This window comes from Ranitomeya variabilis, chromosome 2 (assembly GCF_051348905.1).
Source record: "Ranitomeya variabilis isolate aRanVar5 chromosome 2, aRanVar5.hap1, whole genome shotgun sequence".
NCBI lineage: Eukaryota > Metazoa > Chordata > Amphibia > Anura > Dendrobatidae > Ranitomeya > Ranitomeya variabilis.
The window spans coordinates 24,731,950-24,751,570 of NC_135233.1; the positions used below are offsets into that span (position 1 = coordinate 24,731,950).

General features: G+C 40.9%; 1 protein-coding gene across 3 annotated transcripts in view; it reads right to left on the bottom strand.

Moving 5' to 3' along the window:
• Positions 1-19,621, bottom strand: part of LOC143809037 (calpain-13-like) — a 58,698-nt gene that overhangs the window by 14,539 nt on the left and 24,538 nt on the right. For all 3 annotated transcript variants that reach the window (XM_077292204.1, XM_077292202.1, XM_077292203.1), the window contains exons 12-18: positions 13,817-13,891; positions 9,755-9,915; positions 9,368-9,519; positions 8,247-8,449; positions 5,511-5,538; positions 4,640-4,675; positions 1,063-1,120 (exon numbers count right to left, since the gene is read on the bottom strand). In XM_077292204.1, coding sequence (XP_077148319.1) covers positions 1,063-1,120; positions 4,640-4,675; positions 5,511-5,538; positions 8,247-8,449; positions 9,368-9,519; positions 9,755-9,915; positions 13,817-13,891 — 713 coding nt within the window. The remainder of the gene's footprint in view (positions 1-1,062; positions 1,121-4,639; positions 4,676-5,510; positions 5,539-8,246; positions 8,450-9,367; positions 9,520-9,754; positions 9,916-13,816; positions 13,892-19,621) is intronic.

The following is a 19,621-nucleotide window of genomic DNA, read 5'->3' on the forward strand; positions in this document are numbered from 1 at the left end:
ATCTAGTATATATATATATATATATATATATATATATATATATATATATATATATATATATATACACACTCACTGGCCACTTTATTAGGTACACCTGTCCAACTTCTTGTTAACACTTAATTTCTAATCAGCCAATCACATGGCGGCAACTCAGTGCATTTAGGCATGTAGACATGGTCAAGACAATTTCCTGCAGTTCAAACCGAGCATCAGTATGGGGAAGAAAGGTGATTTGAGTGCCTTTGAACGTGGCATGGTTGTTGGTGCCAGAAGGGCTGGTCTGAGTATTTCAGAAACTGCTGATCTACTGGGATTTTCACGCACAACCATCTCTAGGGTTTACAGAGAATGGTCCGAAAAAGAAAAAAAATCCAGTGAGCGGCAGTTCTGTGGGCGGAAATGCCTTGTTGATGCCAGAGGTCAGAGGAGAATGGGCAGACTGGTTCGAGCTGATAGAAAGGCAACAGTGACTCAAATCGCCACCCGTTACAACCAAGGTAGGCCTAAGAGCATCTCTGAACGCACAGTGCGTCGAACTTTGAGGCAGATGGGCTACAGCAGCAGAAGACCACACCGGGTACCACTCCTTTCAGCTAAGAACAGGAAACTGAGGCTACAATTTGTACAAGCTCATCGAAATTGGACAGTAGAAGATTGGAAAAACGTTGCTTGGTCTGATGAGTCTCGATTTCTGCTGCGACATTCGGATGGTAGGGTCAGAATTTGACGTAAACAACATGAAAGCATGGATCCATCCTGCCTTGAATGGAGCATCTTTGGGATGTGCAGCCGACAAATCTGCGGCAACTGTGTGATGCCATCATGTCAATATGGACCAAAATATCTGAGGAATGCTTCCAGCACCTTGTTGAATCTATGCCACGAAGAATTGAGGCAGTTCTGAAGGCAAAAGGGGGTCCAACCCGTTACTAGCATGGTGTACCTAATAAAGTGGCCGGTGAGTGTATATATATATATATATATATATATATATATATATATATATATATATATATATATATATACACAGTATATTAATCATTACATGCACAGGTTTCTTACCTTTAATTAACTGATTATTCAGAAGTCTCTTCAGATTCCAGACGAAGAGTTTGGATTCCTATTACAGGATAAGTCAGGAGATAAGATTCCTCCATTATTACATTGCATCACATTTTATTTACACTATATTGAAGAAAATAAATATATATCTAAGGGTACCGTCACACATTGAAATTTTCATCGCTGCGACGGCACGATCCGTGACGTCGCAGCGATCGTATGAATATCGCTCCAGCGTCGTAGACTGCGGTCACATGTTGCAATCACGGCGCTGGAGCGATGCCGAAGTCCCCGGGTAACCAGGGTGAACATCGGGTAACTAAGCGCAGGGCCGCGCTTAGTAACCCGATGTTTACCCTGGTTACAAGCGTAAACGTAAAAAAACAAACCGTACATGCTCACCCGTCGGTGTCCTTCAGGTCCCTTGCCGTCTGCTTCCTGCTCTGAGTGCAGCCGTACCGTGAGAGCAGAGCGCAGCACCGCTGTGATCTGCTCTCACTTTCCGGCCGGCACTCAGAGCAGGAAGCAGACGGCAAGGGACCTGAAGGACACCGACGGGTGAGCATGTACGGTTTGTTTTTTTACGTTTACGCTTGTAACCAGGGTAAACATCGGGTTACTAAGCGCGGCCCTGCGCTTAGTTACCCGATGTTTACCCTGGTTACAAGCGAAGACATCGCTGGATCGCTGTCACACACAACGATCCAGCGATGTCAGCGGGTGATCAAGCGACGAAAGAAAGTTCCATACGATCTGCTACGACGTACGATTCTCAGCAGGATCCCTGATCGCTGCTGCGTGTCAGACACTGCGATATCGTAACGATATCGCTAGAACGTCACGAATCGTAACGTCGTAGCGATGGAAATTTCAATGTGTGACGGTACCCTAACTGTACGGAGAACTGAGAGCAAAAAACGGCAGAACAAAACCTTCAATATCATCCTATGTATGGTCGAACCATTCACACTCACTGACTCTCTCTCACCAAGATAGATGTCATAACAATTCACTTTAAGGATTGTTCTCTTTGGTAATTGTTGTACACCTGCTCCACGCCCTGACCAGCAAGAGTGACAGGTGAACCGTCCATCTTTCTCCTGCTATAGTTCACCACCAGCTCCTTAGTTTTCTTTATGTTTAGTTGTAATAAGATAGCATGGCACCACTCCACGAAACCCGACACCACTCTCCTATATTCCTCGTCTCCCCAGCCCCCCTAATACATTCGAAAACCACGAAGTCATCTGAGAAATCTTGAAGGCAGCAAAAATCTGATTTGTACTGAAAATCAGCTGTATGCAAGGTGAATAGAAAAGGTGACAGCACCGCCCTTGAGGAGCACCTACACTGCTCGATAATCTGCCAGACACCACCGCTCCCATCTGTACTAACTGTGGCCGGTCTGACAGGTTGTCCGCTTCCAATTTCTCATCCTCTCCTCCACCTTCATATCAATCATATTTTTGCTTAGTGAAAGTAGCTGCAATGTATTGAACGCACTAGAGAAATCAAAGAATATTGCTCGTCCAAAAGTGAATGTACTGTATGTAACAGAGACACAACAGCATCGTCCACCCCCATTCTATGCTGGTCAGCAAACTGTAGGGGGACAGCAAAAGCCCTAATCCTAACTCACGTAAGCGAGCACTAATCTTTCCAAGGATTTCATACCATACGATGTTAAGCCTATGGGACGATAGTCGTTTAGGGATGGTGGGAAAGTAGTCTTGGGAATCGGAACCAGGTGGGAAGTCTTCCATAACACCAGTACCCTCTGTGATTGTAGACTCCAGTTAAACAGCTGGTTTGCACACGCTTTAAGGATACGTGGACTGAGTCCTTCTGGCCTTGCTGCTTTACCTATGTCTAGTTTCCTAAACTGTCTCCTTACATCATTTTGGGAGACTTTGAAATCAGTTCGCTCATGCCTACTATTAATGTTGCTGATCGTCCCCCAGCTCCAGCACCTCTCCCTGTTGGTTTTGCACATGCATTGGTGAATCTGTTTAAAAACTCATTCATTTCATTAGCCCTGTCCATTCCTCCTCCCCGCCTCAGATAAACCCAGTCAATAGTTTAATTCCCGACCAAACCTCCCCGGGGTTATTATATGGCAGGTTTTGTTTCTAATTTAATTCTGAAAGCCTCCTGGGCATCTTTAGTTCTGTTCTTCAAGTCTCGTTGTATCATTTTAATTTTCTCTTTGTCCCTCAATTTAAATGGCATCTTTTTCCTGTAAATGTTTTAATTGTTTTGTTATCCAGGGCTTTGCCATGAGTGTTTCATGTCCTCTTGGGAGATCTGGGGTTAGACGATCTTTACGATCTTTACGTACTGTGAATCACAGATCTTCCATTTAGATTGTGAGTTTTGTTCCTCATAAAATTTGGACTTTGTTTCCTTTGGCACTGAAGAGGTTAATGACTCTTTGTATGCTGGTTAGAGAGATGCAGCTCCATTTCATAGAGGCCCCTGACCTGCTCCCTTTTTTCCTCTATAAAACCTAGCCAGACCTTCTCATTGCTGCCTGTGAAAGTTTACTTCCTGGCTTGCTGGAGTTGGCCTGCTGAAGTTGGAGTTTGTAGTTGCTGCTGGAGATTGTTGTCTGCTGTTTTTGAGTGTATGCTTTCTCCATTATCCTATACCCATTTGGTTAATACATTCCTATCTTTCCCTATATTTCTCCCTACCCTTGGTGAGTGTTTTTGTATGTAAGTTACTTTTTGTTATCCCTGTTTGTTTTATGTGCTTATATACTAACATATCTGTCCCAGACCTCATGGGGGATGGTGAGGAGGCAGCTTAGGACATTAACAGGAGCATGGTAAGGTCGGAGACTTGGGCCTCTCTACCTTCAAGAGTACCCCCAGGACAGAGAGGGTATCAGTTCCAGGTACAGTTTGAGGCCCCTTCCTTACCGAAGACAGTCACAATGTTACGGGCTTATTTGCAAAACATCTAATCTCTTTTATAGACCCCAGCATATCGGTATGATAGCACTATTAATTCCAACCACGTCATTCACATCAGCTACATTAGCATTGACTCCTATAGTCCTACACAACAAGTCCCAGTCTGTAAGATCAAATCATTCTTGTAAAGCTTCCTTTGCTACCGGAGATCAATTTCTGATTTTTTTAATTGTAGCAGGTTGTTTACTAATGACTGGTTGATAAGCTGGTGACAATAGTATAAGATTGTGACCAGATTTCCCCAAGGAGGGTATCACAGATGATGAATAAACATTCTTAACGTTAGCATAACAGCCTTTTCTGACGCTTTATGGCATATTCTGGTACCTGGCACCCCTGTCCTTTTAGTCATATGTGGAATATTGAGGTTGGCATTTCTGTCAATGCTGCAAATAAATTGTTGCCTGTTTGTGTCCTTCACATCATCCTGGAAATTATTTTGAAGTCTGGAACTGACTTGAGCTAAATAATAGAGAATCTCCCAGTTCTGACGATCAGTGAGGTCCCAGCTGCCGGACATTGACTGATCTGGCAATAATCACCTATAAAGGCTTACAATCCTCAGGTCTAAACAGAAATATAGGGAGGGATAAAAACTTTACCTTAGAGGAGTACATTTTGAAGATTATTTCAGGATCCTAATATCAAGAAGTAAAGTGAAAAATTAAGAGGACATAAGGAAATCGCGTAGCTGTGATCACATTCATATTCTGAATCTTTCCCTCTTCATCTCAATATCACCTATATACCTGGCTGTACTTCAGTTATATTATAAAGCAAGTAACATCCAGAGCTGCATTTACAATTCTGCCCATAACAGACACAGGCCTAATAGTTTAGCAGCATTTGACTAAATTTTAATTGCCTCATTTTTCTTTTATAGATTCCACTTCAGGAACCAGAGTGGGAAGGAATAGAAGCAGTCATACCTGAGCCCTCACCTAAAGCCCTTTTACCCCTTAAGAAAATACCCCAAAAATATTAAAAAAGCACTTAGCTGGCAGGAATCATGCTGCATAGTTTAAGTTATGGTCCTGGTTATTGAAGTGTAAAATAAATATTATTATTATTATTATTATTATTTTTTTTTTACTAAATCTGTATAATGCTGAGGACACCTTTTTATGTCAAAGAGCTCCAAATCCCCTTCAAAAACATCGAATTAAATGATAAAATTCTGCTGCCCGCCAACAACACTAGAGGGAGTTTATTGCATACTGTTTTGCATGCAGGAAACTCTTGAGCTCCCTCTAGTGATGGCTGCAAAGGATTAGAAACTGGAAAAAATGGACATATGACCGCTATAAAGATATAATAATAAATGAATCAACACTAAATTGGTGACACTTCTTTCTAATAGGCTTTACTGAATGCTGCTGAATTATGCATTGTCTCCATAGAATATCCTTCGCTAATCTTCCAAGAGTGAATATTGCAATCACACGGGAATTATATCAGTCATGCTATACGTACATTACTGCTCTGCCGAAGACTCATCTTACTACAACAAAACAATGGAAATTGTGTTATTCTTTGTGAAGACCACCATACGGCAAACTTAGAAAAAGGACTTGCAGATATATACATGGCTTTATGAGAATCATTGCTTTTTCTGATAACTGCTTAAAATAGTTTTTCCATTTTTAGCTAGTTTTTCCTGTTTTTTTTACCTTGAATTCTTATAGAGTTTTCTTTTGACAAACCCAGTTTAAATATAACTCTATTGTCCAAGATATTATTATTTATTCTAAAGCTCTCTTATTTCCAGAGCAATGTACATGTGGACACAGGGTTTACATGACATATCATAAACATAGCTTTACAAAAGAAGGTACAAAACTAGTACAGATAAACTCAGACTGGTAGATGGAGAGGAAGGACCCTGCCCCAGAGGGCTTACAATCCACAGGGAAGGAGTAAGAAGGCAGTAGGAGAAGGTAGGAGCTGCTGATGGTTTGGAGGCAGCAAGGTTTTTTTAGGTTATAAGCTTTTCTGGTTGCATTTGGTAGAGGATTGTCTGACCAGTTGGGTAAGGAGTTTCAAAGTTCAAGGGAAGCACAGGAGAAACCTTGGAGATGGTTACTTGAGGAGCATACAAGAAGGACATTTCATGAGGACCTGAGATTTCGTGTGGGGAGGCAGGGTCTGAGTGGCCCACCGGAGAACCGGAGGATTCTCTGGTGGGCCCAGGCACTGACATCTGCTGGCATATAGGGCCAGCAGCTGCCTAGGGCCCCCGCTGCTCCAGGGGCCCACAGCCAGCGGCATGTCACTAACAGCGGCACACCATGCAGCTGCTTTGGGGGCCCCCGATGCTGTGGCTAAAGCCTGTCCCCACTGCTAATGAGAAACAAATATTCATTCTTCCCCATGCCCCCATGGGCGTGGAGAGGGGTGAATATTAATTTCACTTTAATAGCTATCAGGGCCAGTAACCATAAGTCAGGGAGGCCCGGTGCCAGTGCCACTCCCCAGTCTTGCGCTGAGCCCACATCTTTCCCTGCACATGTCAGCTGTTTTGAACAGCTGGCATGTGCCTCTAACAGCTGCAGGTAGAATTGAAATCCACCAGCGGCTGTTAACTCATGCTTCCGGGAAGAGTGCCGGAAATATCGCCCATCGGTGACCTGGTCGTGGGTCACCAATGGGTAGGCATAACAACCAGAGGTCTCCAGCAGACCTCTATGGTTGTCATAGCATTTGTCATGGTTAGGACATGGTTAATGTCCTGTTCCCTCAGCGTTAATGTTGTTGGTCTCTCTTTCAAGATGGGATGGGTATTTATACTCACTCCTAGCTGGGTTTCTCTGTCAGCTATATGTTCTGCTTTAGTCTGTGTGCTTGACCCCTGGAGTGTGTGCCCGGTTTGCATTGTGTTTATCTTGCTTTGTGCGTTACTCTGTTTGTTCTTCTGGATTACTGAACTCTGGCTTTGCTTCTGACTATCCCCTGTCTCTTCCTTTTTGGTACCTCGTGATCTCCTGGCTCCGATCTTTGCTTGTTTGATGACTCTCTAGTGTTTATCCCTTCTCTGTTCCCCGGCATCTGGCTCCTCCCCCTGACCTCCTCCCACTCTGTCACATGTCTAAGGTGTAGGTTACCAGGTTAGTAACCTGGCGTTTAGCTCAGCTCCTTTGCTGCTGTGTGCAGCTCTCCCTGCAGCATTAATACCCGGGAGCCGTGACAACAAGTATGTATTTCTGCTACATACAGGCGATCTGATCATCGCCTGTATATAGCAGAGCCGATCAGACAACTGCAGCTTCTAGTCTCCCATGGAGACTATTGAAGCATGCAAAAAGTAAAAAAAATGCTTTTAAAAATATTAAAAAAATAATAAATATATACATTTCAAATCACCCCCCTTTTGCCCCATTCAAAATAAAACAATAAAGAAAAAATCAAATATATATATTTGGTATCGCCGCGTTCAGAATCGTCCAATCTATCAATATAAAGAAAGAATTAACTTGATCGCTAAATGGTACAATCAGAAAGAAAATGAAAAATGCCACGATTACTTTTTTTTTTGGTCCACGCTACATTGCAATAAAATGCAATAATGGGCAATCAAAAGATCGTATCTACACAAAAAGTGTATCAATAAAAACATCAGCTCAACACACAAAAAATAAGCCCCCACCGACCCCAGATCACGAAAAATGGAGACGCTACGGGTCTCGGAAAATAGCGCCCTTTTTTTCTTTTCTTTTATCCAAAGTTTGGATTTTTTTTCACCACTTAAATAAAAAAGAACCTATACATGTTTTGTGTCTATGAACGCATAATGACCTGAAGAATCATAATGGCAGCTCAGTTTTAGCATTTAGTGAACATGGTAATAGAAAAAAAAATGGAATTGCACTTTTTTTGCAATTTCACCACACTTGCAATTTTATTTCCTGTTTTCCAGTACATGATATGTTAAAACTAATGGAATCATTCAAAAGTACAACTTGTCCCGCAAAAACAAGCCCTCACATGGTCATATTGACCAAAAAATAAAAAAGTTATGGCTCTGGGAAGAAGTGCAGCAAAAAACGAAAATGCAAAACCGAAAATACCTCTGGTCATGAAGGGGTTAACCGTTTAAGTTTTATTTATTGATAATCTAATCAGCCCCTATTTAAACTGCTTATTTATTATTTGGTCTCCAGAATCAACATCAGGTTTGAGGCCATTTTACTGAACAAATTTAGAAGTACTTACTTTGTGCAGCCTTCACTCTTCAGGAAAACTTGAAAGAGGAATGAAGATTCGACCTCCTTCTGGGTGGTATACGCTATGATGCCGTACCGTCCTGGCAAGATGTTGAACGCCTTAGTGACATTGTGCTTTCTGTAAGATTCAATGCTAGGTATCTTCTCTTGAGTCAAGAGGGAATCTGGGATTTTATCCTGAGAGTCTGGAAACTGTTAAACCAAAAGACAACCGGAGTCATTATCTCTACAATAATTAATATATATTAATTTAAGAAACATAATAATAGGATTAGTGTCATAAAAATGATAATAGTAAACATAAGGTGACACTGTCCTGTTGTGTGGAAGTAGACATTAGACATACTCAGACTAACAGTCTGGCAAAGGAATGGAAACCTGCAGAGAATGTCTGCATCACAGCTAGCTAGTAGTGAGTGTGAGTAACATATGCTAGAGAAGGTCCTCAGTGAAGCAATGTCCATTGGAGAAAGGTCCTGATGTTAGGCCGGTTTCACATTAGCCTTTCGAGGAGCTGTGGAGGGCTGCGGACTTCCTCCGTGAAGCCCCGCCCTCGGCCGCTACCTCCGCCAACTTCTGCATGTGGCTTGCATGCTGCCTGTGTACCTATCTTTAACATTAGGTACGCAGGTCGTGCGGCTGTATGCGGATGCTTCCGCATGCGTCGTTTTGACGATGCGGCGACCAGCGTACGACGCAGCTGGTAGCAATTTCTTTTTTTCTCCGCATCGTCAAAACGACGCATGCGGAAGCATCCGCATACAGCGGCACGACCTGCGTACCTAATGTTAAAGATAGGTACGCAGGCCGCATGCAGGCCGCATGCAGAAGTAGGTGGAACTAGTGGCGGAGGTGCGGCCGAGGGCGGGGCTTCACGGAGGAAGTCCGCAGCCCTCCGCAGCTCCTCGAAATGCTAGTGTGAAACTAGCCTAACTGATGCCAGTGTTGTTTGTTCCAGGTGAGGGAGATCAGCCCTCATACATGACATCATATATATATATATATATATATATATATACTATTATATATCTACTTCATCATATTCATAAATTTTCTTTGTCGTCCTCGTCTACTTGAGAACCAGTTATCGTCCGGCGAGGTGCCACATACCTCAAACAGCTCAAAGCCGATCGGCAGCCAGTCGCCATATTTGTGCCGGTTTCTGCTGGCTTGTATGAGAGATACAACCACGTTTTCTCCGCTCTTGACCTCATCATATGCGGTCACCGTTATTATGTACAGAGGGTTCTTGTTGAAGAAATCTAAAGTAAACGTGATGAAACCATATCTATATACACAGTATTTGACAAATAGTAGAAATGTTGCAGCAAAGACAATGAAGAGGTTGCGTCGTGTAAGAAATGAGAGTCTTTCTTTTTATATTCAAAAATACACCCCCCTCGGTCACATTTTATATGAGAAATCATCTGTAAAAATAAAGACCGCACCACCCGTAATATACCTATTATAGACGTCCGCAAATCCAAACAAAATTACCTTTATCTAATATATTAAAGGAGAGATTTTCTTTTGTCCATCGGCCTCTAAACATATTTCTGTACCATTTCTTGTGTTGATCTCCCCAATCATAAAAATCTGGTACTTGACTGCAGATAATGAGGTTGGAAAATTCTTTAATAAAATCCTCCCAGCAAATCCTGAAAAAAAATACAGTCTTTAGTATAGTTGTAATAATCAAACAACTCTTGAGTGTGCAGTGCAGAAATTGTGCATTTAAAGGTAGAAATACATAGTAAATATAGAAAAACTGACTGAACAGCCATCTAGTCTGAACTGGTGCATAACCAAAAAGTCTTACATAGCAAATAGATAATGGCTGCACTCAAGTTTATTGTGCTAAAGCAAGGAAATGTGCAATACATGAAATGTGAACAGCATAATGGCTTGTGAAATTTATGAAAAAACACATGAGATTTTTAGCACAAAATTTGGCCAAATATTGTGAGCCCATTCACCAAACGTCAAGGTAATCTCAGATCGAATGGGTAACTAACCTGTCTGCCTAGTGTGAACACCTACCTATGGCTAATAAAACGGTAAAGCCTGTATTTATAGAGGAGGTTAGAACCAACTGTGTTTGGATGTAGTTAAAATCACAGCATGGTGAAGGGCGGGGCGTTCAAGTCAGAAAAAGCAATACATAGTAAATATAGAAAAACTGACTGTATTGCTTTTTCTGACTTGAACGCCCCGCCCTTCACCATGCTGTGATTTTAACTACATCCAAACACAGTTGGTTCTAACCTCCTCTATAAATACAGGCTTTACCGTTTTATTAGCCATAGGTAGGTGTTCACACTAGGCAGACAGGTTAGTTACCCATTCGATCTGAGATTACCTTGACGTTTGGTGAATGGGCTCACAATATTTGGCCAAATTTTGTGCTAAAAATCTCATGTGTTTTTTCATAAATTTCACAAGCCATTATGCTGTTCACATTTCATGTATTGCACATTTCCTTGCTTTAGCACAATAAACTTGAGTGCAGCCATTATCTATTTGCTATGTAAGACTTTTTGGTTATGCACCAGTTCAGACTAGATGGCTGTTCAGTCAGTTTTTCTATATTTACTATGTATTGCTTTTTCTGACTTGAACGCCCCGCCCTTCACCATGCTGTGATTTTAACTACATCCAAACACAGTTGGTTCTAACCTCCTCTATAAATACAGGCTTTACCGTTTTATTAGCCATAGGTAGGTGTTCACACTAGGCAGACAGGTTAGTTACCCATTCGATCTGAGATTACCTTGACGTTTGGTGAATGGGCTCACAATATTTGGCCAAATTTTGTGCTAAAAATCTCATGTGTTTTTTCATAAATTTCACAAGCCATTATGCTGTTCACATTTCATGTATTGCACATTTCCTTGCTTTAGCACAATAAACTTGAGTGCAGCCATTATCTAAAGGTAGATATAGTCAGAATTTTAATAGGATTTTTTTAATGATATGTCTCTTTAACTTTTGGTAAAGAGACCACCTATAGTTTCATCCATTGGGGTCTCATAATGGCACAGAACTATATTGGTTGTGAGAGTTGATAACTGTTATTGCTGGTGAATTTGGTATAATGACTACTTTACTGATTGTTGGTCAGTTTGGTTGTGTTTCCTAAATACTGGTCTTCTTGGTAGACTGTGGAAATCCGAAAATGATCTGTGTCATGGTAGAGAAACTACATCATCAGGATGACCTTTATCGAGTGGGAGAAATCTCGTTTCTTTTGTCTGTATCATTAGCTGATATTCTGGAACTCAAATTGTGTTACTACTGTGACAAAGTCACTGGTAAAGTGCTGGAGGGGAGATATGTGTCACTACGCTTAATGGCGTCAGTGATATAAAACCCGGAGTTTTATATCCTCCAGCACACTGAGTGCCTTGAGGGGTTAGCCTAATATATAATGGGCTGGCTTTTATGTGGACATCCATAGAGCGGGTGGGTGGATGTCCACCTTATCTCCACCCCAAGGTGTGGTCTGGGGCTTAACTAGTTGGGCTCCAGAGGCAATCTTGGTTCAGCAGGGCTGGAGAGAAGATCTCCAGTGATTTGTGTCCTGAGGAGGAAAGACTGAACCTGTGTTGCTCCAGAGCGGGCAGCTCCCAGGAAATGTATGAACTGTGTACAACATTTTTTGTTTTCTTTGTTGTTTTCCTGTTTTTGCCTTAAGGGCTGTGTTTTACTTTCCCCTTCTTGTTGGCTTATGTCATCATATAGTAAACCAACCAAAGATTTAAAGAGACAGTGTTCCTGTTTTCTACCTCAGTGTACTGCTGAGTGAGTTGAACTACCACAGTACTTTTTTTCCCTCTTTCCTCTCAAAGCCCACACAACTCAAAATCCCAGCCACACTAGACCATGGCCCAAGTAGTTTTTGACTCCATACAATTTGTTAAAATAGTGTTGTGCAGGGAAAATGTGCTGTAATAGGGTTTAAAATTGGTTTGTCTGCATCTTACATAGCGTAAAGCTGAATTTGATGAGGAGCTCTAAGGTACCACTCATTAGAAGAGAGGGTTTTGCACTGTGTCCTTTCAGGAGTTAAATTGCTGGTGAAATGGCTGTGTCGGACGACAGGATAGGGTGAGAGAATACGTGCCCATGCCTTTGATAATGTGATAAAATAAAAAGTTCCTTTATTCTACCAGTAGAGGTGAGACACATTGAGACACAGGAGAGAGGGCAGAGAGATTCACCATAGAAGGGAGAATAGAGGCTTATTTCTCTGAAAGGATTAAAATGCTAAAGATATCTCCAACAGTTGTGTAAATTGTCCCAAGCTCAAGCGCACTGATATTGTAAATGCCAATTATTCTTACTCTGTTAAAGCCTTTTCTCATTAGAGAATGTTTGTAACCATTAGCAACTTTCTCCTTTGTATCTCTGTATTCTATTACTCTTCTCTGAAACCACTATACCATTAAAGGCCCCTGTATCCTACTTTTTTAGGTGGGCACAACTACCCCATGTAGAGTGCCTGGTTCACCCAACCACATTGTGATTCATGTGAAGTCACCTGTGTGCCTCATTCTTAGATGGGTCAGTGATTCTTTGGCAAGAGCGAAAGTTAAACTCCAGGACTGCTGGAACAAGAAGGTTGGAAATACACACCAATAATATACAAGGAGACTTCTCCTAGTTCTGAAAATTTGCTGTCCAACCATAGAGGTAACAGAAGACTCGATGGGTGAGCAGAGAGAATGACTCTCCAGTGAGTCAAATAATTTATGTCAGTCCTAAAGTAAAAATGAGGCGGGAGGTACGTCCCTGGGATTGTCAGCCTTTTCTTTGCGGTAGGTACTTGGTCACTGAGCCGCACTTACTATACTAGTATTATGCCACTAGTCAGGACTATTAGTGTGACTGTATATCATGGCTACTATTGTGTCCGCTCATAGTTGGCATATGTAATACCACATCTAAGTACTGCATAGCATTTTCTTACCCATTTTTTTCTTTATGTCTGTTTTGTTTTTAAGTTTCTTTATACATTTTGTTTATTTTTTATGGATAACATTGCGGACTAACTAAGCCATAATGCCTTTCTTTGCCAGTTGGGACTTTTTACTATGACTATATATACTACTATGATTATTAGTGCGTCCTATGGTAATCTGCATACGGAATACCGCATTTAAATACCGCATACCGCATAGTATGACTTTATCCATGTGTTTTTCTTTATTTTTATTTCTTTTTTAAGGTTACTTTATACAGCTTTTTGATTATTTTTTATGGGTAACACTGCGGTGTAATTATTAAGGCTTGCTGTCCTAGGTACATGCCTCCCTGTCATCTTTATAGCGTTCCCTCTGTGTAGCCATATTTCCCTCCGTACATTTGTTTGTAATCTTTAATAAAGTTTTTTTCTAAGCTATAGCTCTGACCTTGTGTCATCCTTTTCAGTGTTGATATGTAAAATATGATGATAGGTCATATAGTCCTTGGTACTAATGGTATTAATACCTATTTAACTATATGTAACCATGAGATGTTTCTATATGAGTTGTTATCTAAAGTAAAAATGAACCCTACCAGAACTCCCCATCATCATCGATTTTCTGCAGTCTCAGTCTATCCTCCTCTTTCAGTTCCTTCCATAATGGGCACCTAAGAGCAGTGAGACAATAAATAATGATTTTTTTTTAATTTTAAGAATTCTAAAAAATCCACACATCCTGTTAAATATTAATTATTAATTGAATTATTCTTATTCAATCCTGTACTGAGCACATTGCTTCTTGCTGACATTACAAAGGGCTATTTCTGTGCATGAAGCTCAGAGTATAAGTCAACTCCATATAAAGGGCAACACGTGGTCTGTAGGACACATATATAAACGTCTCTTAGGAGGGTGTGGGGGCTTTTTGTCATGTGGGGGCAGTCACCTTCTCCCTTCACCATCATTCTCCATGGACATCAGATAAGGAAGAAACAGCTGGTAGCCATGATGACCTTCAGATTTCACACAGACAGACGGCTTTTACCATTCAGAACTTTGGGAAAGATGAGTAACAAATGCTGATATCTACACATGGACAATCTGTTCGTAACGATTTCATCTATTTTATGTTTTGCTGCAATGTGGTTTTTCTGTGGACAATACAATAAACCACTACCTTTTTTATGAGAATATCATGACATTTTTCTTTAACAGTATGCACCTGGTGAATAGTCTTGATTAAATAAATGTGCAAAAATAAGCATATTTAACATTGGCCAAGCCAGCCAGTTTCGATTTTTTGTGCTATTTTTGTGTGAATTTCCTTCATCTTGCGCACGGGGGAAGAGAGAAGAGCTTCGCTAGATATTGTGCAAGTTTTCAGGAATTCCACTTCAAAACTTCAAGTCACAAAGATTTCATAAGAACCTACGAGTAACGGAGACTTTAACAGGTGTCAGACGGATTTACAAGCACTAGCATTGGAAGTGCTGAAAATAGACGTGCTGAAGTCCAGAGCCCAGCATTGTAAAGACAAGCTGAGATATTTCAAAGGAACTCAAGGTAAGAAAAATGGATTTCATTAATTCATATGCTGAATCAAGTCAGAATTTGTAAGTTTGTACAAATCTAGCTTAGAAATTTTCTGGCTTAGCTTATTTGCAGAATGCAAGATAGCAAATCTAAAGTTAGATTCTAAGCTAATATCTAGGAAAAAAGAAAAAGAGCAACTGAAAAATATATTACATATGGTTTATGTATTTAACGAGTTTGTTACAGAGAAGTCCAAAAAAGACTGTGTAGAAAGAATTTCTAAGGAAATGGAAATTAATGATGTTCCCAAGATTGACTGTGATGTGGAGAGTGAACAAGAAGTGAAGCACGTGTCTTTAATGGCCACTCAATGTGACCTTGACTTTGTGTCTCATGTGATGAAAAACAAGATGGAGGACACGTAGGAGACATGACATCTGACAAAGATGATGTACGAGGGACAGATGTACAAGGGCCACTAAAAATAGAAGACGACTCAGAAGCCCAACTCCAAATTAAATCTAGAAAAATCTTATGCAAAATCATTCCTGCATATAATGACAAAATCCATGTTTGCAGAAATTCAGAGATATTTGAGAGTTTTGCTGATAAGTTTGATTTGACTAATGAGCAGAAAATCAATTGCTTAAAATGTGGCTTCCAGTAATTTTTTCCAGAAGATTCTCATTAAAAATGCAGAGTGATGAGTTCCACGAAGAAATGACTGATGTAGAAAGATTAAAAATTTTGATATTCTGTGGATTAAAAGAAAATTATCCAGATTTTGATATTCTTCTAAAATTGAAGATTGGCCAGAAAGAATGTACTTTTCCATTCATGTCCATATTTGAAAGGGTGTACAAAATGGTCAGTACGAATTTGAATAAACAATCAATGATAAATTGTTTTGTAAATAAATTTAGATTCCTAAATCCTGTATCTCGTGTTATTGCGTCACAAAAAGATTCTTTATTTGAATGTGCGCAATCCCTTGATTTTTCTAGAAAACATGAGAATCTTGAAAGTAAAACAAATCATACTAAGTTTTTTAAACTGGGCAGAATTATATCTTATGAGAAACCAAAATCAAAATCTCCAAAACTGACCCAAAATCAAATCTATGAAGTACGAAGAAAATTACATATTTGCTACAAACCCTATGAGTCCATTAAAGAAGTTGCTCTGAATGGGTTAAAAGCTGAAGGTTCAGATCTCTCTGTAAAGATGGCGGAAATTGACAGGAAAAAAACAGGTGAGTATAGGGGGTGAACTGAACACTCCATTATCACAGCTCTTCAAAGAGTCCATAAGTCTAAAAATGACCTTATTAAATAGCGCTTTTCAACAAATTATTGACAGAGTTGAGATTTAGTTTAGGAATTAGCTAAAAATGTAATTATATTATATGATGTGTAAATGAGTTATACAATGTATTATTTAGTAATATGTAATTATTTTATACAATATAATTCTACAGAGGGTGTGGCCTAGCTTCTGCCATGTGAGGACGCAGAGGCTTGGAGCTCTCTCAAAAACCCCATCCAAAGCGACCAAAAAGCTTTATATTAGAGTCAAACCATCTATATTAATGCTACTAAACTGCCTTTATTACATAGGCTTTAAAACAAGACTAAGAGCAAGCTTCTAGCTGCAAAGCAGAGGAAGTTTTGTCCTGTTCCTCTCTGCCTGCCTGAGGGAGCCTGGAGCCGCCATCTTGGCCACGTTTCTCCTCACCAAGTGACTGGTTTATGCAGCTCATCGTCTGCGGTGCTAGTTTCCCCTGCTCACTGGGGCTAGCACAGAAGAAGGGAGAAGCTTAGGAGCCGAATCCTTCCCTCCCTCCCCGTAGCACAGCGGCACTAAAGACCGGAGAAACACGCCTGCAGGCTGAGGTAAACCCTGTGCTGGAAGCTCCCCTAGATAGACGGACAGAATAACGTGCAGAGCGGACGCTCTGAATTCCTGAATAGGGAGCGCTGTTGTGGAACTATCAGGTCGGCTTACAGGAGACAGGGAGCAACGCTGTGGAACTTGTTGTATTATTATAGTGACAGAGACATACTGCTGTGGAATATACAGAGCTTCCCAGACATGGAGTTATTGCTGTGGAGACCTATATAAGATATTTATAAGCGGGAGCCAGAGTTGTGGAATCATATTTCTATTTTTATTATCATAAAGTGGCTGAGAGCATTTCAAACGCTGTGATTCAGTGTGCTATACTATATATATATATATATATATATATATATATATATATATATATATATATGTATATGTATATATATATATATATATTTATATATATATGTATATATAAACTCTCTACAAAGAGACAGGAGCAAGTGCTGTGGAATTATTTTGAGCTTACATCAGCTCACTGCCTTGGAAGACCTAAAGGCCCCGTCTCACTTAGCGATTTACCAACGATCACGACCAGCGATATGACCTGGCCGTGATCGTTGGTAAGTCGCTGTGTGGTCGCTGGGGAGCTGTCACACAGACCGCTCTCCCCAGCGACCAACGATCAGGGGAACGAGTTCGGCATCGTTGAAACTGTCTTCAACGATGCCGAAGTCCCCCTGCAGCACCCGGGTAACCAGGGTAAACATCGGGTTACTAAGCGCAGGGCCGCGCTTAGTAACCCGATGTTTACCCTGGTTACCAAAAAAAACAAACACTACATACTCGCCTTTCGGTGTCCAGGTCCCTTGCCGTCTGCTTCCTGCTCTGACTGACTGAGCCGCCGTACACTGAGAGCAGAGCGCAGCGGTGACGTCACTGCTGTGCTCTCACTTCTCACTGTACGGCCGGCAGTCAGTGAGAGCAGGAAGCAGACGGCAAGGGACCTGACGGACATCAGAAGGCGAGTATGTAGTGTTTGTTTTTTTTTACATTTACGCTGGTAACCAGGGTAAACATCGGGTTACTAAGCGCGGCCCTGCGCTTAGTAACCCGATGTTTACCCTGGTTACCAGTGAAGACATCGCTGGATCGGTGTCACACACACCGATTCAGCAATGTCAGCGGGGCCTCAACGACCAAAAAAAGGTCCAGGCCATTCCGACACGACCAGCGATCTCGCAGCAGGGGCCTGATCGCTGGTACGTGTCACACATAGCGAGATCGCTATGGAGGTCGCTGTTGCGTCACAAAACTTGTGACTCAGCAGCGATCTCGCTAGCGATCTCGCTATGTGAGACGGGGCCTTAATGCCATAGCACCACCTGGTGGCAGTATTATTATATTTTAACAACAACTGGGATCATATAGTCTACAGCTTCATTCAGTTTCAATATTTAAAGAAACAGTCACTATTGTTATTACATAAATTACCACTACTCCTATTTATAACTTAGCCATCTAAAATGGATCAAAAAAAGGACACAAAGAAATTTACTGAAAATAAACAATCTTCACGTAACTCTTTTTCTCACTCCACAGAGGATATTTCAAATCGTTACAAACGCGACCATCCTAGATCTCCCAGATCACCTGCCAAACCATTTTCTCCCTCATCTGATAAACACAAAACACTTGGGATTACTTTCAGTGGCATTCCGAAACCAAACCCGCAAAAAACCCTGACCTCTCTATCAACTAAAACCAACACTAATAGTTCTCAAAACACCAAAGAGAACAAAAAACAAACTTTCGTTGACCTGAATACTGCCTTCTCAGAAGGTATGGACACCTCCAAATCTAATAAAAGGTCCACATCAAACAGAGTCTCTACTGATGGTTCTGGTTCTGATGAATCTGATTTCTTTAGAGACTCTTCCCCTAATGAGAGCCCCGCCACTCGGAGAAAGATTGACTCAAAACAACTGCTGGATGAGGGGAAATTGGATTCTGACGAGAGTTTTCTTCAAAAAATCTCTGATCTCATCGATAGGAAATTGGAAGGTGGTCTAGAGAAATTCCAAAGTTCGTTTTCGGTGGTATGTGAGCGCATAACAAAAAGACTGGAAATAAGTGAAAAAAAGGTGAAGGACTTAGAAATTAGAACAGAAACTCTTGAGAAAGAAAATTCAGACATGAAAAGAGAACTCACAAATCTTCATTTTAAATTGGCTGATCTTGAGGATAGGAGCAGAAGGAACAATATTAAAATTCGTGGCATCCCTGAGGATATTCCACAAGCAGGCTTATCTGAGTATACCAAATCACTTTTTAAGTCAGCTGTACCAAATCTAACAGATTTGGATCTTTCTATAGACAGAATTCATAGACTCCCACGTCCTTCTAATGTCTCCCGTGATAAACCTAGAGACACCATTCTGAGGATCCACTTTTTCGAAACAAAAGAAAAGGTCCAGAACTTTCTAAGAGAAAAAGGTTCCTTCCCCGAGCCGTACGCTCACATAAAAATTTACGCGGACCTCTCGAAACACACAATTGAAGTACGTAGATCCTTCAGAGAGATCACCGCTAAAATGAGAGATAAGGGAATTCAATATAAATGGGGCTTTCCTACCAAATTATTGGTTCCGCACGGAGGGAGGATAATCCATTTGATCAGTCCGGAGGAAGGCCTTGACTTCCTCAACTTCATTTCTGAGAAGTCTCACAGCTAGAATGCAATCTTTGATACGCGTCACTCCGAAGCTCTCTAATATACACCATGGGGAAATTGGGAGTCTCTTTTTACACGAACTTTCCCCCATATTAGAAGAGATCTCACTGTGAGTGAGATCCTTCAAGAGAACTTTAGTGGGTTCTCACTCCTTACTGTTTAAGAGTTCATAATTTTGTTGTTTCAACTGTATGTAATAAACTTGTTCTTTTCACATTGCTTCTTATAGAGGAGAGGTCAGTTAGTGTCTAATGTCCCTACAGAGCCTGTCGTACAATGTCAGAGGTTT